At 40.0% G+C, this 27,989-nt stretch overlaps 1 protein-coding gene and 1 long non-coding RNA gene across 4 annotated transcripts in view; one reads left to right on the forward strand and one right to left on the reverse strand.

The window, feature by feature from the left end:
• The window catches only part of POU2F1 (POU class 2 homeobox 1), a 255,499-nt gene extending 250,169 nt beyond the window's left edge, over positions 1–5,330 (reverse strand). For both annotated transcript variants that reach the window (XM_078156517.1, XM_020974723.2), the window contains exon 1: positions 5,264–5,330. In XM_078156517.1, coding sequence (XP_078012643.1) covers positions 5,264–5,324 — 61 coding nt within the window. In that variant the 5' untranslated portion in view covers positions 5,325–5,330. The remainder of the gene's footprint in view (positions 1–5,263) is intronic.
• Positions 3,995–27,989, forward strand: part of LOC144457837 (uncharacterized) — an 88,490-nt gene continuing 64,495 nt past the window's right edge. Inside the window, exons 1-3 of one of the 2 annotated variants that reach the window (XR_013487383.1) lie at positions 3,995–4,447; positions 9,682–9,958; positions 23,295–23,514. This is a non-coding gene — a long non-coding RNA (uncharacterized LOC144457837). Of the gene's footprint in view, positions 4,448–9,681; positions 9,959–23,294; positions 25,265–27,989 lie in introns of those variants that run through there. The other variant, XR_013487382.1, reaches the window with a different exon arrangement.

Raw genomic sequence — 27,989 nt, forward strand, 5'->3', positions numbered from 1 at the left:
AGCTTACTGTATATGCTATGACAAGCTTTTTTTTTAAAGGCATTTCATATATTTTTACTGTACTATAAATAAAGCAGGATCCGATGTTTTGTTTTGTTTTTTAAATCTCACAGGTGACCAAAAGGGGGCATGCTTCCTCTGTTTTGTTTTAAAGTAACCCACCTTCCGATCATATCTCCTTTCAGTTTTTCAAAACTCAATCCTTAATTCTACTATGAAGAAATGCATCCCAGGATAATAGAAGGCTCCATAGTGAGCAGGTTCATTGCTTTTATTGGACCTGTAATCCTCATACAAACTCTTGGAGTGAAATAAAGCTGCTGCTCTATAAATGCACAGTAATGAGTCACACATAGTATTTTTAAAAATAAAATTATTTTAGTGCATCCTAGGGAAAGATTAAAAAGTAAAGTTGATATCAATATACTTTTAACTTCTTTTAAAAAGACCAGTAAAAAACAATTTTGCAACTAATAGAATAAAGCAAATCACTGCTTCTTCCTGTTGCATTCAAAGCACAAAGAAATAAGAAAAAACCCATGAAAACATGACCAACCTCAAAAACAGAAATGCTACTTACAAAAATGGCTGCTTCTCACTGGCTACCTGGCTTTAAAAACAGGTAGTACTTTAGTAGGAAATATAATTCTAGTAACTGACAAGAAAGTTGATTGTCTAAATTTGTTTACAGACTAAAGTAAAGGTTCTGAACTGAAAGATGATGTATTTGTGTTTTAGTACAGGCAGCAGGGCACAGTGGACTGGACTCAGAGGATAGCATGGAATCTCAACCAGTCACTGACCTAGCTATGTGATTGTGGCCAATTCACTTCATCTCAGACGCTAGGTTTCCTCACTGGTCAAAGAAGATATCACAAATCTCCCCATAGGGTTAAAATTCTAAATTCTAACCCAATGCTATAAATGCTAGGGAAAAAATTCCAAGTCTCCTTTTAAATCTTAATAAAACCATCTCCCCACTTTACAGAAGAAAAAAGTCTTATAAAGTCATCTAATTAAGCATTCAAATTTCCAATTTTTCATAGTAGTTTGTTGAACTTTTTGATGCTACTATAAATACACTCAAGTTATCTGAGCATCTTGCTGTATAATGAATCTAAAATCCATCTGCCAAATAACCTGAGTCTACAATCACCTAGATCTGGTCTCACTACTCCCTTTATGTCATACTTATCAATTACAAGTCAGTAAATTCAAGATATGCAATGATACCACAGCATAAAAAAAATGAAAACACGTATTATTCTTTTCTTAATAAATTGCCAATGACCATTTTAAAGGGGCTTCAAGACAGCAGTTCTAGATTCTTTCAACAATCTGATGAAAGGAGACAAAAACATATTTTGGCCTTAAGACCCTTTGAAAAGTCAAATATCTAGCTTGTTGCTATGTGATATTCACAATCTAAATTCATAAATATGACTAGAGTGAGATACTACAGGTGGGAAAGTAGTGGCACTGAGTTTTCTTGAAAGCTATAGGAAGTGGCCTCAAAGCTGCATGAGAAAGTAGATAGGCCAGTATGAGCTCCACTTAATTTCTGCCTCCCAACCTTTCCCTTCCTCCCAGTCCATTTGCATGTGACTGGGATTTATAGATACAGAAACAGTCACATATCTCCAGGACTCCCCAATGATTACTTTAAACTAACTAATGAAGAAAGACTACAACTTACCAATATTTCAGATATTTCAGTAGGGGCAATACTACATAACTGAAAGATATTTTGTAAATTTCTAATCAAAATAAAGGGGAAAACTAGGTCCACACCGACAAAATGGAGGGGGAAAGCTCCACTCATAAAAATCAAAGGAGATGCCTGTGTTTTAACCTATTTTAAATACTAAGTATTTTCAATTTAATAACAAAACATACAACACTAACTCTCAGCATCACTTTGTTCCTGCAAGCAGAGGTCTAAAAGCAAAACAGTATACTTGGTTAGCTTGGGATCATAATAACCTGTTTAAAACAATCCTTTTAAAAGGGCAGGATTAGATCTGAGACTTTCAAGTTTACACAATTCTTCTATTTGATAATTTGGGGAAATCTGTTTCTACAACAGCATGGAAAGTCAAGATTCATAAATCCAGCTCTGCCATACAACAATACAAGACCAAAATTCAACAATTTCTCATTTTCCACATTACTAACATTGTTGTAGAGTAAAATTTTGTTTCTAAGATGTGATATACATTTTTATCATCTAGGATAAAATATCTACAGTCTCAGTATTGGTTAAATTGCAGCTATAAAGGAAATTGTCCTGAGATAAATGGTTTCCCTATGAGAAGGTTTCACTGCTACACTTCACCTCAGGCCAATAAATCAAATTAACTGCACCTTGTCCTCTGTCCAATGACATCATCAGCTTGACCACATCTTGGGAAGCTGGTAGGAAAACACATACTATTTAAGGAATTAAATCATATTACTGCTTTTTGTCCACCCAACCTCACCCTGACAGTATTTGAAGCTGTCATTCACCTGAACACTCTCATTAAAGCTAAAGATGTATTTCTTTTTATGCAGCATTCAGGATTTGTCTTTACCAGGAGCAAAATAGGAAAAAAAAAAAAGCATGAACAGGTAATTTGAAAATTGAATTACTTTAAGTCAATCAAGTCAGGAATTTTATTACAAATTAAGGAGACTTATACTTTGATGCTTACTGCCAGGAGCTGAATGTAAAGTCTCTCGACTTGTTTCCATGCTGTTGTAACACATCAAAAAAAACCCCCCAAAATCAAATAAAAAACAAGCAAAAAACTGAGGCTTCTAAAAGAGGTCTGTTGTCTGTTTTCCTCCAATAGTAAATGGATGGATGAGAAGCGCTACCATTTTAGCATATCACTAAAGCAACAAAATAAAATGAAAACCCAAAATTTGCCCAGGAAGAAATCTAAATCAAGGTGATTATTATTTCTAAAGAGTAGTTAAGCTTTTTTTTAAAAAATAACTCCATTTTTAAAAATCTTAATGAAATCAATTCTGACCATTTTGGAGGAGAAAGGGAGTAGCAGAGTCCTAGTAAACCAGGCAGCAAAATATATGTTTTTCCCCTAATTTTTGCCCAGATGGTATACAGCATAAACAAAAAAAAATTATTTCTATTTTCAAGTATTTTCCACATTCAAGTATCAGGTATTTAAGTCGATGACATCGATAACATAAACTTTCAAAAGCACAAAAGTACTCTTCTTTCAAATGAGAGAACGTAGATAGCTTTGAGAAATTCTTAAAGTGTTCCAATACTACTATTGTGAAATGTCTAAAACATCTTAGGATTTCTCACATCTCCTAGAAAACTTACGTTGATTTTTACAAGTACAAGAAAGATCTTGCAAGGAGTGAAAGTGTTAAATAGAAATAACTGTCCCCCAAATTAAGGATGAAGAAATTTTACATGTTCCAACTTCCACTAAAAATGAGAAATTAAGCCATTTTTCTAAATGGCCAACATTGCTACAAATTACATGAAAACCCCTTTTAAAAAGAAAACAAAACATCCCAGAGCCTCTTGTTTCGCAGTGAGCTGAGCGGTTTTGAAGCTGGTCAAGCCCCAGGGGAGTTTTGTTTTGCCCGCAGGGGGTGGGGTGTGTGTGGGGGTGGGGGGGTGTATGTGTGTATGAGTGGTAGTTGGTGGGGGGAGTCATTTTGGTTATTAGTAAATAAATCAAGCGGCAGAGAATATGAGGCCTAGGCATCTGCCAGAGGAGCTAAGGCCTAGCTCTCCCCCCTTCTCTTCCCAGCACTGCCTGGGTTTGATCTTGGAGCCCTGCGGATTGCCAAGAAGGAAAAAAAAAAGAATCATATCGAACCACAAAAGCACATGGGGCGAATGTAAAATATAAACACGGCGTTGGGCTGTGAGTGGCTGTTATTAAAGGTCTGAATTACTAAACATGAGAGGCGGGGAAAGCCAGGCGGCCATTTCAATAATATAAACCTCCCCGAATTAGACATTATTCAAATGAGAGAGGTACCGAGAGGGAGAGAGCGGAGAAGACCCGGGGCAGAGCACGAAATCACCACAAAACCAGGGAGGGAAATCCCCTCCCTGGCCACCGGCTCAGAGCCGACAGTCCGACGAGGCTGAAGAGGAGCAGTCAGGAATGTCACCAACTTAGCGAGCGGCCGGTTCTGGGGCCGGGGGCTGCCCTGCTTCCCTGCCCCGACTCCGGGGAGGCCGCTGGAGGGCTGCAAGAGGGCCCCCTGGGCCCCCAAGCCCGGAAAATGAGTCTATTGAGTAGCCTCCCCCAAACTGTGCGAAGGCGTCCGGGATCTCCAGGAAAGGACCCAGGAGTCCTTCTCCCAGGATCCCGCAGGTCCCGAGGCCACGGAATAGCAGGGAGGGGGCGACGACTTAAATCCCTCCGGAGCTCCTGCCCAGGTGGCTCTTCCTGGTTCCACCTTCCGCACCCAGGTGAGCCAAACCCACCCCCTGCACGGAGACGCTCCACGCCCCCCTCCCCCAGTGCCCAGGGCCCCCACTGACCCGCCCCGAAAAGAGACCCCCCACGCCGGGGTCACTCGCGGCACGGGGGTGGGGGGATTGGAGGGACGCGGCCGCGGGAGCGCGTAGGTTGGTAGGGGAAAGGAGTAACCTTAGGATTTTAAACCTCAGACCCACGTGCGGCGGGGCGGGCTGGCGGACGGACGCGCGGGGGCTCCCTCCGCCCTCCGCCCCCCGCCGCGGGCACCGCTCTCTCCACCTCCCGACTGGGCGTCCGGCCCGGCGGGGTCCCGGTCCTTCCGCGGCCGCCGCCTCCCCCAGCCCGCGGCATTGTGCTCGCCCGCCCCCTCCCCCGGCGACACCCCCCCCCCGGCCGGTGGTGGCGGCCCCCGGCCCGGGCCGGCGCTGCCTCCCGCCACCCGCCCGGCCGATCACTGATGAATATGTAAAATGTCTTTATTGTCCGCACCCGCGGCCCCCGGCGCCGCCGCCGCCGCGGACCCGGCTGCCGGGCCGGGAGGGCCGGGCCGCCTACGAGCTGGGGCCGGAGGAGCCAGGTGGCTCGCCTCCCCTTTGCCCCTTGTCTTCCCCTCCGCCTGGACGCACGGACCTGCTTTACCCCTTCGCTCGGCGCCCGGCGGGGGCTACGGGCTCCCCGGCCCCCCATCTCCCCGCCGTTAATTATAATAATCCTGAGTACTAATAAATTATGCTAAGTCGCAGGGGGGGGCAGCGGGAGCCGGGGTTGAGTATGAATATGAATATGTAAAATGCTGTAATGATTACCTGCTGCTGCTGCCGCCGCGGCTGAACTCTCATCTTGACTCGCTGCTCCTCCGTCCGCCATTTTGAATATTTTAACCAAAATCGGCCGGTCGATAAACCCTCCCTCGCTCCCTGCTCCCCTCCCCCCTCCCGCCCTCCATGCCTCCTCCCTCTACTTTCTCCTCCTCCTCCCTTCCTCCTCCCCCCCTCCCCGCCCTGCTCTCTCTCTCCCCCTGCTCACACCAGGCGCGCGCCAGGGGGCGCGCGAGGCTGATGCTCGCACCGCCCCGCCTACGGCCTGGGTTCCCCCCTCCCTTTACACACACACACACCCTCACGATTCCGCGCCTGCGCCTCTCCACCTCACGCCTCTTCACATTTCCCCTCGCTTCCCTACCCCCTTCACTTTCTGGGTCGCTGCGTCACTTTCTGTTCGGGGACCTAGAGGGATTCGGACACACACATGCGCAGTCTTTCCCCTCTTGCCTCTGACTTGTTTTTCGTGTTCACTTGCTTTTTTCTTTTCACTCTCTCTCCCCTTCCCCGCCCCCCTAAACTCAGGCGACTCCGAAAACATTTGCGTTTGCGCAGTTGGCGTGAGCAGGGCATGAGTTCCGTTGCCCACCCCAGCTTTGGGGAGGGAAATTTGTGGACAAACACGAGGGAATAGCGTGCGGAGCGAGGGGCTCACGGGCCATTTTCTCCCTTCCGTTAGTGGAACGGGGCCACAGAGTAACCCCCTCGGCTACCCCGTATGAAATGCATACTGGCCGGCTAGGCCCGATGGATGCCGAGACTTCCCTCCCAGGCTCCGAGGCCGCGGGAGCGCGCCCGCGCTGCAGGTTACCCGACGCGCCGGCGGCGTGCTCGTGTCCGAGCGCCCCGCGCGCGTGCTCCCGGGATCCCCCGCCTGGCCCTCACCTGTGGCGCCGCAGGTGGCTCGTCCCGCTTTAAATTTGAATCCCTAACTTAAACCCCGCCCCCAAACACTCAGCTGACTCAGCCCTGGAGAATTTAGAGACCGACTGGGCTGTTGTGGATTTGCTGAGAACTCCCGAGGAGTGTCTTTTGCGTACAATGCCCGTCACACAGTAGGCGCTTAATAAATGCTTGCTGACTGCCTGCTCCATTTGGTTCTGGCCTAACTTTCTCAGCTCTCTTCCCAGTCTTCCTCTTCCTTGAGCGTTTGGGAAGATGCAAAACAAACCTTGAATGGAAGTGAAGCCCACGTTTGAGCCGGGAGCATCCGAGATGCGGGAATGAGCTCCCAAAGGAAGGGGTCTGAGTGCAGAGGAGCCTAATTGGGGCGTCGCTATCCCTGAGAGCTCTAGCATAAACACGCCAGTGGGATTGCAAAAGGTTTTCCGTCGTGAACATCTTTTTTCAGTTGTTCTTAATTTTGTTAAGATTCTTCCTTTGGGGCTGAAACTGTCCTTGGCTGGAACCCAAAAACTTAATTTATTTTAGCCTGAGCAAAATCCTTCAGACATGTCTAGGGATTTGGTCTTGTTTTATTTTTGGTAAGAGTAAAAAAAATGTATTTTATAGTACACAAAAGAATCACTTCAAACTTATGCTGTCATGAAGACTAATCTCACTGAAATTAGGATGTTCAAAATCGGCTGATCTAAAGTCTTCATTGGAGAAGGGGGAAAAAATCACTCTTTGTGTGAGAGAAAAGTTACTTGGATAATTAAAAATTTTAATAGTGTAGAAAAAAGGTGGATGGAAGGGGCTGGACTTGGAGTCCTGGCTTTTCCACTTACAAACTTTAAACAAGTAACTTAATTTCTATGGGTCTCTGTTTCTTTCCCTTTAAATGAGAGGGGCTGCGCTAGATTTCTAAGATCGTCACTACTAGCCCAGATTTTATGGTTCTGCGAAATTATACCAAAGCATGCAATTTTGATTGATGGATTGATTGTACCTGCACATATAAGCTACCCACAGTGACAGCAAATAAATCTTAAGGGTTAGCCCTTCATTTTGTGCAAGATAGATTTGTTCAGAAAACTCAAAGATAAATTGAACAGACTCCATTAAAGACCCTCTGTAATGCCTCTTTGTGGCTTGGTGGATTCTCAAAGACTGTGCCAGTGGTATATAAGTTCTCACAGATTCTATCAAGCTAGAAGAACTTTAGGCTTGACAGCAGATCTGTGGTCCAAGCCTCATTAAAGTCAGTAAGATTAGCCCCTCAAGTGGTGGTTTGGAGAGTAGGATATGGAACACAGAAATCCATGAAACTTTGCTAAAGCAAGGAGGGGTTGATAACTTCTTCTGTGGATGGAATACCCATACAGATAAGATCTTGGGTCTTTGGAAGACTTTAATAAAGATAATTTTTATGTCTTTCCTTAAACTGTAGGAACTCAATCAACATGTAGTGAATTTGGCCATTTCAGTCATTGGCTTCAGATTACAAGCTACCATAGGGCAGTGATGGAGTTTCAACTTTTCTTTCTCCTTATTAGCACCAAGCACAGTGCATTCTAGATGCCAAACTGGCATTTCAAACTAAGCATGTCCACAGAGAAATTAACTGTTTTACCTCTTTAAACCTGTGCTTTCTCCAGACTTCTTTATTTCTGTTGGAGAAGCTATCATCCTCCCAAGTAGGTTCACAACCATGGAGGAGTCATATATGACTCTTTCCTCTCCTTTGCCTCCCAACCCACATATCAAATCATTTCCCAAGTATAATTCACTTATTATATACATAAAAGCTTTCTCACCTGTCCCTTTCTCTCATATTCCCACCTCCTTAGTACAAACGATTTCCCATTTGAACTAGCATAATAGTTTCCTAATTGAGGCAGCTAAGTGGTAAAGTAGACGGAGCATTGGACCTGCCTGAAGACAATACCTGGGTTCAAATCCAACCTCAGACACTAACTAGCTGTGTGAACTTGAGCAAATCTTTTTAATCACTGTCTCAGTTTCTTCAACTGCAAAATAGGGATAATAATAGCACTTACCCCACAGGGTTGCTGTAAGTAAGGATCAAATGAGATAATATTTGTAAAGTGTCTGGCAATAATAGTTTCTATATAAGTGCTAATTATCATTATTATTAGTTAATGCCCCGCTTTTAATCTCTCTTCCTTTCCAGAGCATCTTTGGCATAGATGCCAAAATCATCTTCCTAAGGTACAAATCTAACTTCATTACTCCCCTGCAGAAAAAAATTCCACTGCTTTCCTATTGCCTAAAGAAAAAAAAACAAACTACTACCCAGCCTAGCATTTTACATCCCTTCACAGTTTGGCTCCAATCTACCCTTCCAGCCTCATTATATCTTACTCCCCTTCTCATATTTTCCAATCTAGCCAAAATGACTTCCTTGTTGTTTCTTACACATGACAGTCTCCCATATCCAAGTTTTTTTTGATATACTCCCTTCTCACCTCTGCCTTCAAATTGCTTACTACATGATCTACCCCAAGCTTCCATGTTGTTACCAGGAATGGTGACTAAAGACACTCCAAAAAGGGGTGGGGTGGGGGGAGAAAGAAGGGCACTTCCTACATATGTTTAAATTATACATATATATATATATATATATATATATATATATATATATATGTATATGTGTGTACACACACACACACACACACACACACACACAAAATAAATGCCAGGTGATTGGGGGCAGAGAATCAGGAAAGGTTTCATTTAGGTGGTGTTGCTTTAGCTGAGTTTTAATGGAAGCATGGAATTATGAGAGATTATAAAGAAAGAACTGTATTCCAGGGGCAGCTAGGTGGCGCAGTGAATAGAGCACCAGCCCTGAAGTCAGGAGGACCTGAGTTCAAATCCAGCCTCAGACCCAACACTTGACACTTACTAGCTGTGTGACCTTGGGCAAGTCACTTAACCCCAATTGCCTAAAAAAAAAAAGCCAAAAAAAAAAAAGAACTGTATTCCAGGGCCTGTGCAAAAAAGCTAAAGAGAAGAGGTGATAAGGAGGCAGTAGGTTCTATACCCTCTCTATTCTATCGCTAGTTGTATTACCTTACACAGGACATTTCATTCTGCACTTCCATTTTCTTACTTGAAGACCTTTTGCCCCTCCTTCTTGGAATATTCATAGTTGATGTTTTAGACAAGCACTCAGAAGCTTAGGATGGACCTGCTTCCAAGCAACATAATGGATGCTTCCCCCACTCCCCACTTCAGAGCATAGACAGATGTCCTCCGAATGTTTCCTGATCATATACTGGGTGGTAATGAAGTCTTTCAATTGGTTACTGAACCAGACCTCTATAGGTGTACTAAATAGGGTGATCGCTATCCCTCAGCTTCTCTTTCCTTGTGGTTTTTGAGTGAGATGCATTGCTTTGAGCTGCCAGGTTGGGGGGGGGGGGGAAGAGGGGAATTGCTTCCCTTGACCTGTCTTATGGCCCCTCTGTTTCGGGTTTCATGTTTCTTGATCTTAGGTGAATGAATATCCTGAGATGTGACTGTTCAGGCAACTGCTGAGACGGAGAGAGATTTCAGAGGAGTCCACCATCAGCAACCTAAGTAGAGAGCAGTTTGGTGGTAATTCTAGCAGCCAAGCACAGTGAGGAGCTAACATAGCAGGATCTATCCCAGTAGTAAACTAGCTCTTCCATGAAGACACCATGTCCTTGCAAGGATCTAGTCTAGGTGATCAAAGGAATCACTAAGTGAATTTGATGGAGACTCCGTGGATGAAGAAAAGGACTTCTAAGGGTAGGAGTCATGATATATCCTGCCCCATGTGTTTTCTACATGTCTGATTCACTAACATTGTATTTTAAATTTGAGCCAACTATTTCCAAGGCCTCTGCACTCGTGTGTGTGTGTGTGTGTGTGCGCGCGCGCGAGTAAGGGAAGAGAATACCTCTTAATTTAAGGGGATTGTCGTATTGTTTTATAACTACTGTTCTTCCTAGACTTTAGTAAATGACCTTTTGCCAAAGCTGGTTGATATTTCCTGGTTGACTACTGTTTGGGGCACCCTGGCTAGGGGCTCATGTGCAGCATTACTAGAAACCTCTACTCCTGAGAATTACCTCTAGAAAGTAGTATTCTCTCCTCTGGGAACCTGACTTGCTAGTCCAGTGTAAGTTAGGAGAGTAAGACCAGAAAGGGTAGTTAGTACCTGTAAAATTAGAGTATTGGACTATATGATGCTAAGGTTGCTTACAGGTCTAAGATTCAGCAAATGTTCCTCTTCTTATTCTTTAATGGCTTCTGTATATGCATTATAGTTCCAGAGTAGGGAACTATATAGAAAGATCTGGCTGTAGTAGCACTGAAGAATTTTAGAGTAATCAGGATGAACTCAGCCAGGCCTAGAGTCATTCTGGTGTGTTCTTTCTGCAATGTCCTAAGGGTTTAAAAGGGTTCAATGGGTGATCACAGTGCTATTAAAGAACTGCTATTGTATCTTTTAAGTGAGCTTCTGGAGGCAAACACTACAGGAATTTTGAAGTCACCAGGGTTGACCTCCAACATTACAAAAGTGAATTTATATCACTCTACCATATATACATTCAAGATTACCCTAAAGTTAAAAATGGTTCCCTGCAGATACGTACAATTCTGCTTTCCAGACTCACCTTACTATTGTCACTTTTAGATAGCAGTTCCTGGTGATTCCCATTTTTCTTAGGATCATGTTCTTTAATGTTAACCCTAACCCAAAAATTCTCAGGAGCCAGATTTTCTAATTTAAGGATTTTACACATCAATAAGACAATGAATACATGATTTCATCAATGTAGGTACTCCTTATGACAATACAAACTACCACAGATTGCAACGCATTCACATTCTCATCCTATTCAGCTCTCATCTGTATCTTCTTAAAATCTTCCATAAAGGAATCATCCAATAAAATGGAAATCCTCCTGTAGGTCTTTTTTCTATTATAAGGGTAATACTATTGGTCATATAATCATTTAAAAAAAGAAAACCCTTATGTGTAATAAAATACTTATAGCAGTATTTCTAGTAGCAAAGAACTGGAAACCAATAAGATGCTGATCATTTGGGGAATGTCTAAACAAACTGTAGTACATAAGTGTAATGAATTATTACTCTGCTGGTAAGAAATGATAAATATGACGAATGCAGAGAAGCATAAATAGACCTACATTCATTGATACAGAGTGAAGTAAGTAGGACAAAGAAAATAATATATACAACTACAACATTGTAAATGGAAAGAATAATGACCCCAAAGCAAACGTGAATGTTGCAAAATTACAAAGAACAAGCGTGCCCCTAAAGAAGAGATATAAGAAGACTTCCTTACCCTAGTCATCTGACAAGGTTAGAGGTCCACAGGTATGGAACATTGCATGTGTTTGACTTTTTCAGTGTATTAAGATTGTTGGGGTTTTCTCTCTCTCTTTTTTTTAATTTAAAAATATTATTGGCTACATGGGGTGATTCTCTGGGAGGGAAAAGAAGAGGAAGAGGAAGAAATGGAAAAATAATGGGGGAAATTCTGGCAGTGTAAAAATAAGATAGCAATCAAAATTTATTTTACAAAACCAGAAAGTATATTAGCAGCACACCTTAAAATTAAAGATTCTTTCCTGTGAAATACTATAATGTATCATTTAACAAATACACACACACACACATAGCTATGTTTATACACACATACATTTTACTGGTTGTTTTTGTCTTTACCGCAGTCATGTCTCACTCCCACACCCTCCACATTGAACTTGTGAGAAAGAAAAACAATTTAGTAAAATAATCTGACAGACTGACATTCTGTCCTAGCAGTCCCCAATCTCTCTTCTGTGAGGTAGGTATGTTTCCCTGAAATATTTTAAACTAATGACTTAGAAGTTGTTTTACTTTCTAATACAGCTTAGAAGACATTTATATTTCCCCCTTTGTTCTTCCTCCTCTGTTCCCTATGCTCATGTGGACCTTGAATGTAGACAAAACATGCCTTATTCCTCTGGGAAATAAAAATTGGAACTTGTGACAAAAAGGAATGTATCCTCTAGGGACAGCTTCTAAACCAAAGACTCCCTAGCCAGGTTTACTATTTTTATTTGTCTCATGTTAACTTTCCATTGCCAGCACTCAAGGATTAAGGGGTGAGGGAAAGGAAGGGAGACATTTTGTCTCCAGTTTCCCAGCCTTCCCCAGCTTCTCCTGAAGTTCCCGTCTTTTTCTCCACAATCAGTTCAAGTGCACAATTTGAACTGTGTGTGGCTAGTGTGAAGCAATTCAGGGAACAAATGGCCTATGGCTAAAGTAAATCACCAATAGGGGCTCATATTACTCGGTTTTCTTGGCACGATGTCAAAACATTAAGCAGTCCTTTCTAGGCTTCCCCAATCCTGTCCACTCATCCCTCTTCCACCCTTGGAATCCCTATTCTTTTTATGAATGACCTATTTCCATTTAGCTTCCTTTTGGTTTCTGGAGAAGCGATATCTTTTCCTGGGGAGACTTCTAGCCCATCCTGTGAGCACTGTAAAGTGGACATTTCTTGTTAGTATTTTCTCTTGCTGTGAGACACTCGACTTCTCACTCAGTTTCCCTGAGATAAACTGCCCATCTTGATCAACAGTGCCCTCATTTCTATTCCCTCAAACTCTATTCTTTATATTTCCTTTCATTTGAGTTGAGCTGTACTGACTGGTGAGTTAGTGCAAACTCACCTAACACACTCACAAGATCTACCAACACCAAGCCAAGCTTCCCATTCTATTCATAGATCCTCCCCAATATCCAGAAGTACTAGAGCATGCTTCTACATATGTAGCCTACTTTTAACTGCCCCAGGGACAATAATCAAATCAATACTATGATTCCTATTGGAAAAAGCATTACTATCAGCACTGTGATTTCACTCACCATCTCTGTGACTTTCCAGACCTAAAACTCCTTCCCTGACCATCACTCTTCTATATATAGTGTCCCCCATTAGACTGTAAGTTTCTTGAGGCCAGGGCCTGACTTTTATATTTGAGTCCTCAGTACCTAGCACATGTTATATGCTTAGCATATGATTTTTCATTTCTAGAAAGTTCCCATGCCAATGCTGGGGATGGAATGAAATAAGTATAGCGCTAAAGAAAATATAAATATGAATAAAATATTGTCCCTTCCTTCATGGAGCTTACCATCTAGTAAAGGGACTAAAACAAGCACACAAATTTATATAGAGTAATGTAAGATAAGACAAAAATGTAAGGTGGCATCTGACTGCAGAGGGCCATGAATGCTAGACAAAGGAGAATAAACTTTATTTCCCAGATGATAGGGAACTACTGAAGATTTTTGAGCTGAATAGAGATGTGATCAGATATATGTATAAAGATTAGTTTGGCAGCAATATGAAGGAGAGTTTAGTAGGTAGATATAGTCTAGACAGATGGCAGTAAAGTTTTCTACTATAGTAGTAGTGGGAATAGAGAAGAGGGATAATACACAAGAGAGGTAACGTCAATAGGATCTAGTAATTGATTAAATCAGAAAGGTGAGAAAGAAGGAAGAGTCGATGATAATGAATGCCAAGATTTCCAGCATAGTGTTAGGACCCTATCTCTTTAATATTGCATCTGATATTATAAATTAACAAGTTACCTTCTGCCTGTTTGGAATGGTGGTGAGGCTTGTCATAATAATATTTCATCCTCCCCCCACACTCAGGTCCAGTCAGGAAAAGACTGAGAGTCATTTTGGAGGATTACAGGGGTGTTGTTTTTGTTTTGTTTTGTTTTGTTTTTTAAAGAATAGGGCAGTTTATTAAAAACTGATTTGTTCCTCAGAAGAGGGTGAAAAGAAATATTTCCACTGACCTTCAGGACTAACATAACTTAGCATGAAGCCAAGCCTGAATGAAGAGAGCAGAAATAAAGGGGTCTGAATGCTTGCAAGAATGAGCATGGGACCTAACTACAGTGGAAATACTAAAATCAAAGTTTTTTGGAGTCACATTAACTCACTATCTTCTCTGGGCTCTCTGTCCTGCCTCTCTTCTATTCTAGAGGATAAATCAGTAGGAAGTGTTATAGATATTCTGTTTTGCTGTGAAGAGCAGTAGATAAAAGATTGCTCTTCTGGTGGGCAGAGGAGCAACTAACAATGTCTCCATCTCTGTCACTCTGTCTCTCCTTCTTATTAGTCTTTGTGGACTTGTGCCAAGGCCCAGGAGAGGTATCACATTGACATGCTCCCATCAGAAATAATTTTGTTTCTTATATTCCTAAGAGTGTTAAGGATTTTACTCTTATTATATAGGAATCATTTCTGATAGATGTGTATATTCATTTAATTAACTAGCATTTATTAAGTGCTTGTTCTGTGCCAAGTACTGAGCTAAGTGCAGGAGTTACAGAGTCTATATACTTGGTAATCCCCATTAAATGCCTCTTCTTTCTCCTCTTTACTTTCTAAACATTATATATGTGTTTATTTAATGGGATTCACCCTAAAAGGCACATTACTGACCATCACTGTCAAAGATAGTTGGAGGAAATCAGGTAATTTTGGTAGCAACGAAAAACCAAATGAATTTAGTGGTAATACTAACAAAATGAATAAAGTCAGAAGGAGGAACAGGTTTAGGTTTAGTGGGGGGAAATAATAAGCTCTACTTCATTTTGAGATTTGGACAGGTCTTCCAGGCAGATAGAGGAAATGTGCAGTTAGACAGGAAGGAGACAATGGAGAGGAAGGGAATGAAGATGGAAGATAGAGAGGAAATGTTGCCAGAGTAATCATATGATAGTCAGGAGAGAATGGAAGCAAGAACACAAATTAGCCTTGATGAGGAGCAAGGTTACCATTCTTCTAGCAAAGAAGGAGGAAAGAGTTGGTGATAAAACTGATGAAGTTTAAGAAATTGAGGAGCTGGTGTTGGATGGAGTCAGGCTTTGGCTAAATCATCTGCTGTAAGTTCATGAAGGGAATTATGCTTATAGGCTTGAGGAGAGAAGAAAAAGCTGAAAACAGTCACAGTATGGAATGAAATAAACCAGGAATTGAAAATGTGTTTTTTAAAATTGATAATTAGTTTACTTTGTAATACTATTTATTTTATTTTATGCATTCAAAAACATTATTCTGATATTGTGGAAACACAATCAGGAAAACACAAGAATTAGCAGCTTCTCCATTAAGGGCCCAGAGGGCTTGGAATATGATATTCTGGAGGTCAAAGGAGCTAGGTTTAAAACCAAGAATCACCTACCCGGCAAAACTGAGTATAATCCTTCAGGGTGAAAAAATGGATATTCAATGAAATAGAAGACTTTCAAGCATTCTTGATGAAAAGACCAGAGCTGAATAGAAAATTAGGCTTTCAAATACAAGATTCAAGAGAAGCATGAAAAGGTAAACAGGAAAGAGAAATCATAAGGGACTTCTTAAAGTTGAACTGTTTACATTCCTACATAGAAAGGTAATATTTGTACTCATGAGACCTTTCTCAGTATTAGGAGGGAATATATATGTATGTATATAGCTATCTCTCTCTCTCTCTCTCTCTCTCTCTCTCTCTCTCTCTATATATATATATATATATATATATATATATATATATATATATATATATATGTAGACAGAGGGTGCAGAGTGAGTTGAATATAAAGGGATGATATCTAAAAAAATAAAATTAAGGTGTGAGAGAGGATTGTACTGGGAGAAAGAGAAAGGGAGAGGTAGAATGGGGTAAATTATTTCACAGAAAAGAGGCAAGAAAAATCTTTTACAGTGGAGGGGAGAGAGAGGAGGCAAGAGGGAATGAGTGAACCTTACTCTCATTGGATTTGGCTTAAGGAGGGAATAACATACATACTCAATTGGGTATGGAAATCTATCTTACCCTGCAGGGAAATAGGGGGGAAGGGAATAAGAGAATGGAGTGATAGGGAGGACAGATTGTGGGAGGGGGTAGTAAGAAACAAAGCACTTTCTAGGAGGGACAGTGTGAAAGGAGAGAGAGGGAATAGAATAAATGGGGTGGTGGGATAGGATAGAGGGAAATATAGTTAGTCTTTCACAACATGACTATTATGGAAGTGTTTTGCATGACTGTACGTGTATAATCTCTATTGAATTCTCACTGGGGGGGATGGGGAGGGAGGGAGGAAGGAAGGGAGAGAATTTGGAAGTTTTAAAAACCAATGTTAAAAATTGTTTTTATATGCAACTGGGAAATAAAATCAACAACCAAAGAGGTATAGAAATCTATCCTGCCCTACAGGAAAATAGAAGGGAAAGGGGATAAGAGAAGGGGGGAGTGATAGAAGGGAGGGCAGATTAAGGGAAGGGGTATTCAGAATGCATGTCATCTTGGGATGGGGGAGGGGAGAGATGGGGAGAAAACATGGAACTCAAAATCTTGTGGAAGTGGATGTTGAAAACTAAAAATAAATTAATTAATAAAAATTGTTTTAAATGATAAGCAGGATGCTCTCAGAAAAACCTGGAAAGACTTTTATGAGCTGATGCAAAGTGAACAAAGTAACAGCAATATTGTAAGATGATCAGCTGTGAATGACTTAGCTATTCTCAGCAATACAGTGCTCCAAGACAACTCTGAAGGACTTATGATGAAAAATGCTATCCATCCCCAGACAAAGAACTAATGGTGTAGGAATACAGATTGAAGCATACTTTTTAAGCTTTTTAAAATTTTTCTTGAGTTTTTCTTTGTCTATGTTTTCTTCTACAACATGACTAATATGGAAATTTTTGCATGACCATACATATATAATCTACATCAAATTGCTTGCATTCTCAATGGGAGGGGGTGGAGAGGAAGGAAGAGAGAGAATTTGGAATTCAAAGTTTTAAAGTAGAATGTTAACATTGTCTTTTACATGTAATTAGGGGAAAATACTAAATAAATTTAAAATATATATATCATTCTGAGAAGAGATCCAGAGGCTTTACCAGATTGCAGCGGAACACATGATACACAAATAAAGGCTAAAATAGATAGTCAATAAGAGTAGATTAATTTGATTAATGTGTTACTACAGATTGTTCAAACAAATACAGATGTGTTGTGATTTCATTAGGTCATCAACATTGAACAGATAAGGAAGAAATTCCATTGACTAATTGAAATTAGAAGATTTATCCTTAATCATTTCCCCTTCCCAGGACTTTATTACAAGTCATCGCCCTTTTCTCCGGAATCTTTGATCTTTCTCCCTTCATTGTTCCTTAGTAGTCATCTACCAACATGCTAATATCTCTCTACATGAAAAACAAAACAATCACAAAAACAACTTCCCTTGACTGGACTTTCTCCTCAAACTAGCATCCTATGTCTCTTCTCCTTTTCACTACCACACTTATTAGAAGAGCTGACCATATTTCCTGCCTCTGCTTTTTCACCAGTCATTCTGTCTTTGGTGTCTAGCAGCTGTCTGACTTCTATTCCCACCAGTCTACTGAAATTCCTTTCTTGAAGATATTCATTGAACTCCTAATTGCCAAATTCAATTATCTTTTCTCTGTCCTCAGCTTTTTTAACTTCTCTGCAGTAAATGACACTGAAGATTACCCCCCCTCCTTCTGGACATTCTCTTTTACCTTGAGTTTTTGTTAACTACTTTTGCATGATTCTCCCTTCTACTACTTTAACATCTTCTCTGGCTCTTCTTTCTTCTTCCTCAAGGTCATATCCTTAGCAGGCTTCTCTTCTTAGCCTCTGCCTTGGTAGGCACTTAATAAATGCTTGTGAATTGATTGATTATTCTCATCCATTCTCAACTCTCATTTCTATGTGGATGACTTTAGGTTTTACCTCACTGAGTCTCAAGCTTTTTTCTTTTTTTCTTTTATTCATTAAAAAATTATTTTTTTCAATTAACAAGCATTTATTTTCTTTCCCATGTCCATCTTCTCCCCACCTCCAATTTTTTAAAAAAGTAAGTAGCATTCTTCATCATTGGTGCTCTGGAATGCTGTTTGATCAGAGTTCTCAACTCCTTCAAATTTGTTCATTTTTACAGTGTAGTTGTTATTGTATAAATTGTTCTGTTCCCCTCACCCTAAATCACAAACTCATTATGTTTCTTCCAAAACCTATTCTTCTTGACTTCCTTATTTCTGCTTAGAGTCATTCCATGGCCTACTAAATTGAGTCCAGACTCCCCAGCCAACTCTTCAGGGCTCTCCACAATTTGGATCCAATCTAGCTTTCCAGCCTTAATATACTGTAGACTCCAGCCAAACTAGACTATGTTTCTCTCTTGCTTCTTTCATGCTTTTGCTTAATGTTTACCCACTCTCCTATCTTTTCCTATTGGAATCTTACCCATCTTTTATACTCAAGGCAAATATCAAGTTTTCCATGGTACCTTCCTAGTCACTCCAGTCTAAAATGATCTCTATCTCCTTTGAAACTTCATAGCATCTTGTTTGTATTATGCATTTGCTTATACAATTCTATTTTGAATTGTAGTTAAATGGAGGAATGATTTTCTAAAAATAAGTTTTTATTGATGTCCTTTATTGCATCATCATACTTTCCCCTAGTGTCCTTCCCCAGCACCTCCCAGAGAGCCATCCCGTATAATAAATCACAAAAACAGGAAAGAATGAGAAGAGGAATACGTTGAAATACATTGAAGATATTCATTACAGATCAATACATTGAAAAAGTCCCAAAACATGTGCCATGTACAACAGCTGCAAATCTTCCACCTCTACAAAGGGTTGGGTTGGGTATGTCCTTTCATATCTCTGCATTTGAGTCATGCTTAATCTTTATAGTGTTGCTACATTCACTTTTGATTTTTTTGTATGGTTGTTCTTTCTAATTACATTGTTGTAGTCGTTGCAAATAATGTTTTCTAGGCTTAGCTTACTTCACTCTGCATCAATTCATGTAGATCTTTCCATGTTTCTTTGTATTCATCACATTAATAATTTCTTTCAGCATCATAACATTCCATTTATGCAACCGCAATTTGTTTAGCAGTTCCCCAATTAATGAGCATATACGTTTCAAGTTATTTTCTATCACAAAAAGCACTGCTATAAATAGTTTGTTGTATGTAGGCACTTTATTCTTATCAGTGGTTTCCTTGGGGCAAACATACACACACACACACACACACATATGTTTGTTTATTTGTTGTTTATGTATCTTGGATACCAAACCCTTATCAGAAAAGAATGATGAAAAAAATTTTTTCCCATTCAACCACTTCCCTTCTTATCCTAAATGCATTAAATCTGTCTATGCAAAAAGCTTTTCAGTTTCATGTAAGCAAAGTTATCTATTTTATCGTTTGCAATTACCTCCATTCCTTGCTTAATTAAGAATACATATGCTCCCATAACTGTGAGAATTATTTGACCTGTTTTTCTTTTAATTTTTTGGTAGTATGATCTTTAATATTGAGGTCATGTATCCACTTACAGACTGTTATGGAATATGGTTTTAGGTTTGCTCTAAGCCTAATTTCTGCCGGTCTGATTTCTAGTTTTCTCAGCAGTTTTTATCAAATAAGGAGATTTTTTCCTAGGTAATTTATGTTTTTTACTTTATTAAACACTGGGTCTTTGAGTTCCATCTAGAATAGACAGAGAAATCATATCTAGAAAGCAATGGAAAAAATAAAATTTTTTAAGTTAATGAGCAGGAGTAGTTGAAAGGGATGAGAGGAATGGGGAATCTACTGGACTGAGAGGGGGGAAAGGAGATTTAAATGACAAGATACAAGTAGGAAAAATGAATTTATAAGCAAAACTCCAAAGAGAAAGGATAGCAATGGCTCCTGTACTAACCTAGGCTATCTCTATTCTCTGTATTCCTCATGGAGTCAAAATTTCCAAGGTATGCATTCTGGGCTCCCCACCTAAGCAGTTCTGCCATTCCTTGTAGAGCTTATTGTGTGGATTCCTCTTTTCCATCATGCTTCACTCCCAGAAATATGCCAGTTTCCGCAGGTGTTTGAAAGAATATTTCTTCATGGCAAAATACCCCCCCCCCATACTGTTCTTAATTATACTGCCCACCACTGACTTTGTTACTATTTTGCCAAAGAAACAAAAACAACCCCTCCTTGGTTACTATTTATTCACATTTGATTCAAAATCTCCTCCTTGGATTGATGCCTCCCATAACTCCTCCCCTCCTGAGACAGGATGAGTGGTCTTTTCAAGCACCAAATTTCTGCAGATAACACTTGGCATAAGGTCCCCGTCTCCCTTCACAGAACATCTCTCTTCATACATGAGAACATTCATCAGTAGAACCCCATCCCATCTCCAGAGTTAGGCCTTCTTCCTTCTGTCCTCTTTTTTTAACTTCCCCCTGCTTTAATACCCACTCCCCTGCGGGCTCTTTTTTTCCTGAAAGACCGACCAAGTTACATTCCCTTCATTGCTAACCCTCAACTAGACCAGGTCACATCACACACTATCCCTTGATCTTCCTCCTCCACTCTTACCTTCCATGCACCTTCTGATTTTGAAATTTAACCTCACAAAAACAACGACAATAATAAGCAAACAAGAAAAAAGCATTGATTCATCCATCAGTGGAGAGTGGCAAGGCTCTCTCCATACTTCCCCAGGCCTGCATCTACACCACCACCTCCACCTGATTCCTGACTTGTGTACATTTAGAAAGAAATCTCTAACTGGTCTCTCTCCTGTCACTCTATTGCTGTTGCTGTCCTTGGGTGCTACATTCATTCATTCCTCCTACATTTTTGTTGTTGGGGGTGTACAAGAAGCAAATAATCTCTCCAGGTCCAGTCTTTTTAAGAGTGTTTTGAATGTCTCTTTCTTATTGGATGTCCATCTTTTTTTTATTTGTAATGAAGATAGGTTACCATGTTCTGCATCCTGAGCTCCATTGCTCTTTAGAACACATCATTTCACTCCCTCCTGTGTTTTCTTGTGGGTGCAGAAAAGGCTTGTGTTATCCAAATTTTCTTTCCTTCATATTTGAAGGTCTTCTCTTGATCACTTGGAGAATTTGTTTTTTTCTGAATTGAATTATTAAATTTGACCACTGTGTGTCTTGAAGTTTGCAGCCTTGCATTGGTTTTTAGAGGCAATCTGTGGATTCTTTCGGTTGACATTTTGACTTCTGTGTTCAGAAGTTGCAGGCAGTTTTCTTATGTTATTTCTTGCATTACAGTGTTTGGGCTTTTTGACTTCTCATGTTCTTTTCGGAGACCCATTATCCTTAACTTTTCTCTATGCATCCTGTTTTCAAGATGAATATGTTTTGCCTGAATAGAAAACATTTTCTTTTAATATTATTGCTTTTTTGCTTCTCTTCTTCTAGATAATCTTTCACTTCTGTATATTTGCATTCTCAGTCAGTGGTCCTCTCTTTTGTTCCTTTGGTGAGACTTGCCATGGTGGATTCCAATTTTTCTATTCTGTCAATTATTTCTGATGTGCAGGCCATAGATTCTTCTCTCACAATGCTTATTTCTCTTTTAAACCACTCAGGAAACGTGTGTTGTGGTTCCACATTCTTTCCAAACTCCACAGTGTCCTCCATCTCATCAAGTGTTGAATCATTTCCCTTTGTTCGGCAGTATTTATTCATAGATTCCTTAACTTGTTTACTAGATGTGGAGGCCATATTTCCTTCATTATTAATGTTTTTCCTCTTCGTTCATCTGCTTCTATTCAAGGTTTTGAGTTTTTTTCCCTCTGAGATCTTTGGTAGCACTTTGCACCTTGGTATGACGTAGTACATCCTGAGTATTCCCTTGATACTTTTCCCTACAGTGTCAGGATACTTTGTCAGCTAGAAGAAGAAATAGCTCTTATCTCAGCCATTCTTACTTTGACAATCGATGTGGCATCGTACAGATCCAAAACTATCAGTAAAGGGTGGGAAAGGACTGGCTCTCTCTATCTTAACGTCATGGCAATCTCAGCCATGTGGCAGCTGGGCTAGGGAGACTCAATCAGTTGAGATTATGCCCAAATCCCTGACCTCTTTTTCTGCTTTTGTGTTTGTTATTTCTTGATTTTCGTTGAATGAGTACCCTGAGTTGTACATGTTTAGACTTGAGGGCAGTCTTGTGACTTCAAGAGGCCCCAGAGGAATTGGGTCCCACTGGTCATGTCTAACTCTTCATGACTGCGTGGACCACAGCACACCTATGCTGTCTGCAGGGTTTTCTTGGCAAAGATACTGGAATGGTTTGCTATTTCCTTCTCTTGTGGATTAAGGCAAACAAGTGAAGTGGCTTGCTTAGGGTCACACAGCTAGTAAGTGCTTGAGGCTGAATTTGAACTCAGGTCTTCATGACTCCAGGCCCAGTACTCTATCCACTAAGCCACTTAGTTTCCTTGTTTGTTGTTATTGTCGGTTGGAACTGAATGAGGGATGGCAGGGGAGGAGACCCTAGTAAATATTCTAGTATTCTAGGAGAGGATGGCCACAATAATAGAACTAGCATAAGCCTGGCCTGTTTACCAGCAAACATGAACTGACTGTGTAAACAAGGTGAAATATAAAGTGCTTAATTAACAGTCCTATAAATTGCTTTATGTTCTAATGAGGAAGACTGTAACAGCAGTTTTACATTAAATTATTCCTCCTTTTAAGTCATTCTGTTAATGTACCCTATGAGCCTTATACATTTAGCATTTCTTTTGTTTTATCTGTTTTATTTTGTTTTTATTATTTTCAGTTCTAAATTATCTCCCTCCTTCTATCCTCTCCTGCACCCATGGAGAGTATAGGAATAAATTACTTATTCCATACCTGATTTGTATCGTATATAGAGTTCTTTTTTCTCCCACTTTTAGGAAAAACACGGAACCATAACCTAATTTATGAGTGAAATCATCTCCAAAGTGCTGGGATAGGTGTTTAACAAGACAAGGAATGTGAGAAAAGGGAGCAAAATTTTTCTCAATGGAAGCCAGGTTCCCCAGGGCCAAAGACAGTCCAACTCCATTCCTAGATCTAGAACAGAGGGTCCCCTTAGTGTAGAAGGGAGTAGCATGATACCCTAGCCCTTGGAAGCCCAGCACAGCAGTTCCTCAAGGGGTGTGTGTGTAACACCAATTTTTTTTTTAACCAAGTGTCATCAACTGACAGGTAAACCCAAGAGCTTTGAGAGTGGCAGCCTCCCTTCAGGCCACTGGTCCTGCTTCTGGCTCAGATCCTGCAGCCATAATATGGGGAAATAACTCCCATGGAGAAGAGGCCAGCCCATCCCACCAAGTGCTGACCAATTGCCATCTATGAAGTAACCAGGCCAGCCCCAGCTGAGGCTGCCAAGCACAATAAGAGAGAGGCAGAGAGTGACATGGGCCAGGTGAGTTGAAACATCACTATTACTTTAACCACCACTTCCCCAAAGATCCCAGTTGAGATAGCCTAGTACTCTGAAACCAAGGACCTTAGGAGGACCAGTGTCCCTAGACCATAGGCCTCTCCATGAGGACTTGAGCCATAGCTGTTGAAAAGCCAGAGAAGAGTGTTCTTGATAACCACGTCCTTGACGGCATCAAACAGTTGAACATCAGAAAAGGATAGGATTTTACCAGTGAGCATGCCATAAATAAAGAAGCATTACCTTTCCATCTCCCTTGCAACTGAAGCCTCCCCCGTGCTTTGTCTTTCCCATTAGAATGTAAACTCCTTGGGAGCAAGAAAGGTCTTCTCTGTATTTGTCCCTACCACTTAACACAGTGCTTTGCTCAGTAAATGCTTTCTCATTCATTCAGTCATTCTATGCATAATATACATTATCTGTCCTAAAATATGAGCTCCTTAAACCTAGGGGCAATGCTTCTCTAGAGGCAGCCAAGTGTTTTGCACTAGGCGAAAAGAAATTTGTGACCTAAAGGCACAAAATCATTCCATGTCAGTTTACAACTGTATTTCATTGCGTATTGGCTTATGAGAATGAGAGGCTTAGGCTAAGAGGTCACTTAATCTAACCTCATCATTTTGCAAATGAAGAAATTGAGATCTAGAGGGGTTAGGTGATTTGTCCAAGAGCACAAAAGTGATAAGTGTAATAGCTACGATTCAAACATAGGTCCTCTGACTCAAAAGCTAGCAGCACCCTTTTTATCCCACCCCAACGAGTAGTATTGACAGTTTTGAGAAAGTCAAGATAAAACCTCCATTAACCAATATTTTATTTTAACTAGACTTTTCTTCTTCATATAGCCAAAAAGAGAAAAATCCCCTGAAAACAAAGTATGCGTTAGACTTTAGTCCTTTTTAATTTTAAGGCAAATTCTTGAAAATGCCCCTTGGTCCACACACATTCAATTCAGTTTATTATGCCTTCTACATCTGTAGCTACAATAATCTATCATAAGAATTGATGCTGAAAATTATCACCTCTCCCCTCAAACACTTCCAAATCTTGTCATTTAAATTATATTCATTACCATATTTTCTAAGGAAAAAAAGTGGCCTAATACATTTTGGAAAGTTTTTTTTTTAAACAACATCGGAACCCAAAGTTGGGGGTGGGGGAGTATTGAAGGGGAAAAGCAATTTCTGTAATCTTCAATTAATCATAAAGTTCAAGTAACCAGGATATACCACTCCCTGAGCATTCCAGTTAATCCAGGTTCTTTGTAGTGCCTTAAGATTCAGTCTTTAGCACAATTCAGGAGAAATAAAACCGAGTACTGTAAATCTGACTGTCCAATAGTTCTTGTAGCCATTCACCTACTTATGTATTTCAGATTATGATAATGGTTTCCTGGAACTGAATGATATAATACTAGAAATGAAAGATGTCTATTCGCCACAAAGATTCCATATGCTGGCTTCCTGTCATAATTAAGTACAGTTACTCATATCATTTATGATTTCTAGTCTTCCCTGTAACACATGCGGTGCATTTTAGGAGTTCTGGGTTTTATTTATTTATTTGTTTACATTGAGCCTTCTTGTCCTCAAAAGGAAAACAAACACAGGCTCCTTGTGTGTGTGTATGTGTGTGTGTGTACTTTTCTGGTATTTACTGAATTGGAGTGTTCTCTCTTAAATTAATTTTCTGGGAAGCTTTGCTTGTAATAAAGGATAACATATTTAAATGATATTGTGTACATTCTCTCTTTTAACAAGCCATAGCACTAGAACACTTCCAGTCTGTTTGATTCACATGGAATACTTGTAAATATTAAGACTAGGTTCTAATAAGTCACACTCTGCAGTGTTAAAATTAATAGGTGATGAGGTAATTTTACTCAGACTGAGATGGTGATGTTTGACAATTTTAATTTATGATTTTATGAAATAAAATAATGTTGACCAGGCTGTGGTAAAGTGACTCTCTCTTAATCATATGTATAATAACACTTCACAGTTTGGGTGAAGTCCCTTACCTGGCAAACAATTTTTCAGAATGTAATTAAGAACCAGAAAGTGAATGAAAATGGCCTCAAATACTTAAAGGAGCTGAGCCTCAGAAAAGTGAGACAAGGTCACACAGGTGTTAAGTCAAAACCAAACCTTCTGACTCCAAATTTTTGTTTCTTTCCAGTACACCAGCTTGTAGTGTTGAGTCCTAAAGTCAAGAGCTTGACTTAGAAGAGAGCCCCACAGGCCTCTCTTAGAACTTTGTACTTATTTCACACACATTTCTAACAAACTTTGTTTTTACATTTATTAGACTATAGCAGATTATAAGCAGCTATTAGGGAAAAGGAAATATGAGAGAAAGCTCATCAAATCATAAGATTTCAAGTTGAAAAAAACCTCAAAAGCCACTTACTCCAAATTGTACTTGAGAGAAAGCACAAAAGCAAGGGAGAAAACTGCAAAACTACAAAAGGCAGAAATAAGAACTCAAAAAACATTGCACTCTGGGAAAATTTACTATGGAAAATGCATACCTTATATATCCCACTTACCCTGAGAGCACCACTATTTTATAGTTCAGTATAATACAATTATTGAGGCTCATAATGATAACCTTTGGGTATTCAATTAAACATTTATTGAACATCTACTTTGTATAGGGCATTGATAAAAATTATCATTATTATTATTATTATTAAATTATGTTCTGTATATTCATTTTAAAAATAAATTATTAAACAATTAGCCAAAGGCAAAGTGCTATGTTAGGATAATGGATTGGGATGTAAAATCTCAGCTTAAGACACAGCTATCTCATAGAGAGATATGACACTTAGACTAACTTGTAATTCAAAATAATGTATGATAAGTACATAAGAAAAATGCCAATTAAGTGTTATGTAAATTATGACTGGGAGGATCAGGGAAGGCTTTCTGGATGAGTGTGAATTAGCCTTTGAAGGATGCACAGGAATTCACTAGGTAGCGTAGAAAAGGCATGGAGGGAGGAAAGTACAGGGTATGTATGTGAGACAGTATAGTAATAGGGAATAAAGCTGGAAAGAATAGTGTGATCAGATTTCAGAAGGCCTTGAATACCAAACAAAGGAGTTTGAACTTTATTCAGTAAGAATAAGGAGACATCAATGGGTTTTGAGCAGAGTACATGACTAATAAATAAATGCTTATTGAATTGAAATGTTTGTTGAATGATTAGATCTATGTATAAATACAATCAATCTTATCTGAAGGGTAGATGAAGGAGAGAGAAAAGGAAGGAAGACCTCTTAGGAGGCTACTACAATAGTTCAGGGAATTGGTAATATGAACCTGAACTGAGGGTGGGGGTGGGGTGGGTAGCAATGATAATAAGGAATGGCAGAGGCAAGAGAGATTGCAGGAATAGAAGAGAGAAATGGTAACTGATTGGCTCTGTGCGTTAAGGGAGAAGGAAAATTCAAAGATAACAGCAAAGTTTCAAAAACAGAATATTGATTGACTTATGGGTGTTGCTAACAGAAATAATGAAGTTGGAAGAACTGGTAGGTTTTGGAGGAAAGATAAGAAGCTCCATTTGGGAACATGTGAAGTTTGAGGTGCTAATAGAACATCCAAGTAAAAGATGCCCTGTAGTCAACTAGAGATGCAGGTGTGGGGATTTATAAAAGAGGTCAGGGCTAGAAATATAAATTTGCTGATGATATATATAATTGTGATGATTGAAGAGAAGAATAAGGGCAGGACATTGAGGGATACCCATATTAAGGGATTGGGAAAAGGATGAGGACCAGGGAGCCAAGAAGAGCCAGTTAGGAAGGTACAAAGAAAGTTGTATCTGAAGCCAAAGAAGGAGAAACTATTTAATAGGAGGAAGTAGTTAAACTTGTCAATTGATGCAATGAGGTCAAGGAGAAACAGGACTTTTAAAACAGTTGATAAGGTAATTGGGAGGTCATTGTAATATTTGAAAGAATATTTCTATTAGTATGGTGAGAATAGAAGTCAGATTGCATTGGCTTGAGGAAACAGTGAGTTGTGAGGAAGTAAAAGGCATCTGATGTGGACAATTTTCTAGAAGTTTGGCCATGAATCACAAAATAACAGAATTTCAGAGTTGGCTGGCATCTCAGCAGCTATCTAGTCCAAATCGTACCCAAAAAAGAATCCCCACTACAAAATACCCTCAAACTGATTATACAGCCTCTTCCATTACAGAGCAATTCATTACCTCCTGAAGCAGCTCATTCTACTTTCGCATAACCCTAGGTGCAAGGAGATTTTTCTTAACATCAAGCCCACATTTACTTCTTTGGGACTTTCACCCATTGCTAGTTCTGCCCTTTGGCAAGCAGAGGAAGCCTAAACCCTCTTGAAATGACAATCTTTCAAGTATTTGAAGACAGCCAATATGTTCAATTCCCTCCCCCACTCCCACCTGAACCACCCTGGCTTTCTCTTCCC

This window comes from Phascolarctos cinereus, unplaced genomic scaffold, assembly GCF_003287225.1.
Source record: "Phascolarctos cinereus isolate Bilbo 61053 unplaced genomic scaffold, phaCin_HiC Scaffold_5;HRSCAF=322, whole genome shotgun sequence".
NCBI lineage: Eukaryota > Metazoa > Chordata > Mammalia > Diprotodontia > Phascolarctidae > Phascolarctos > Phascolarctos cinereus.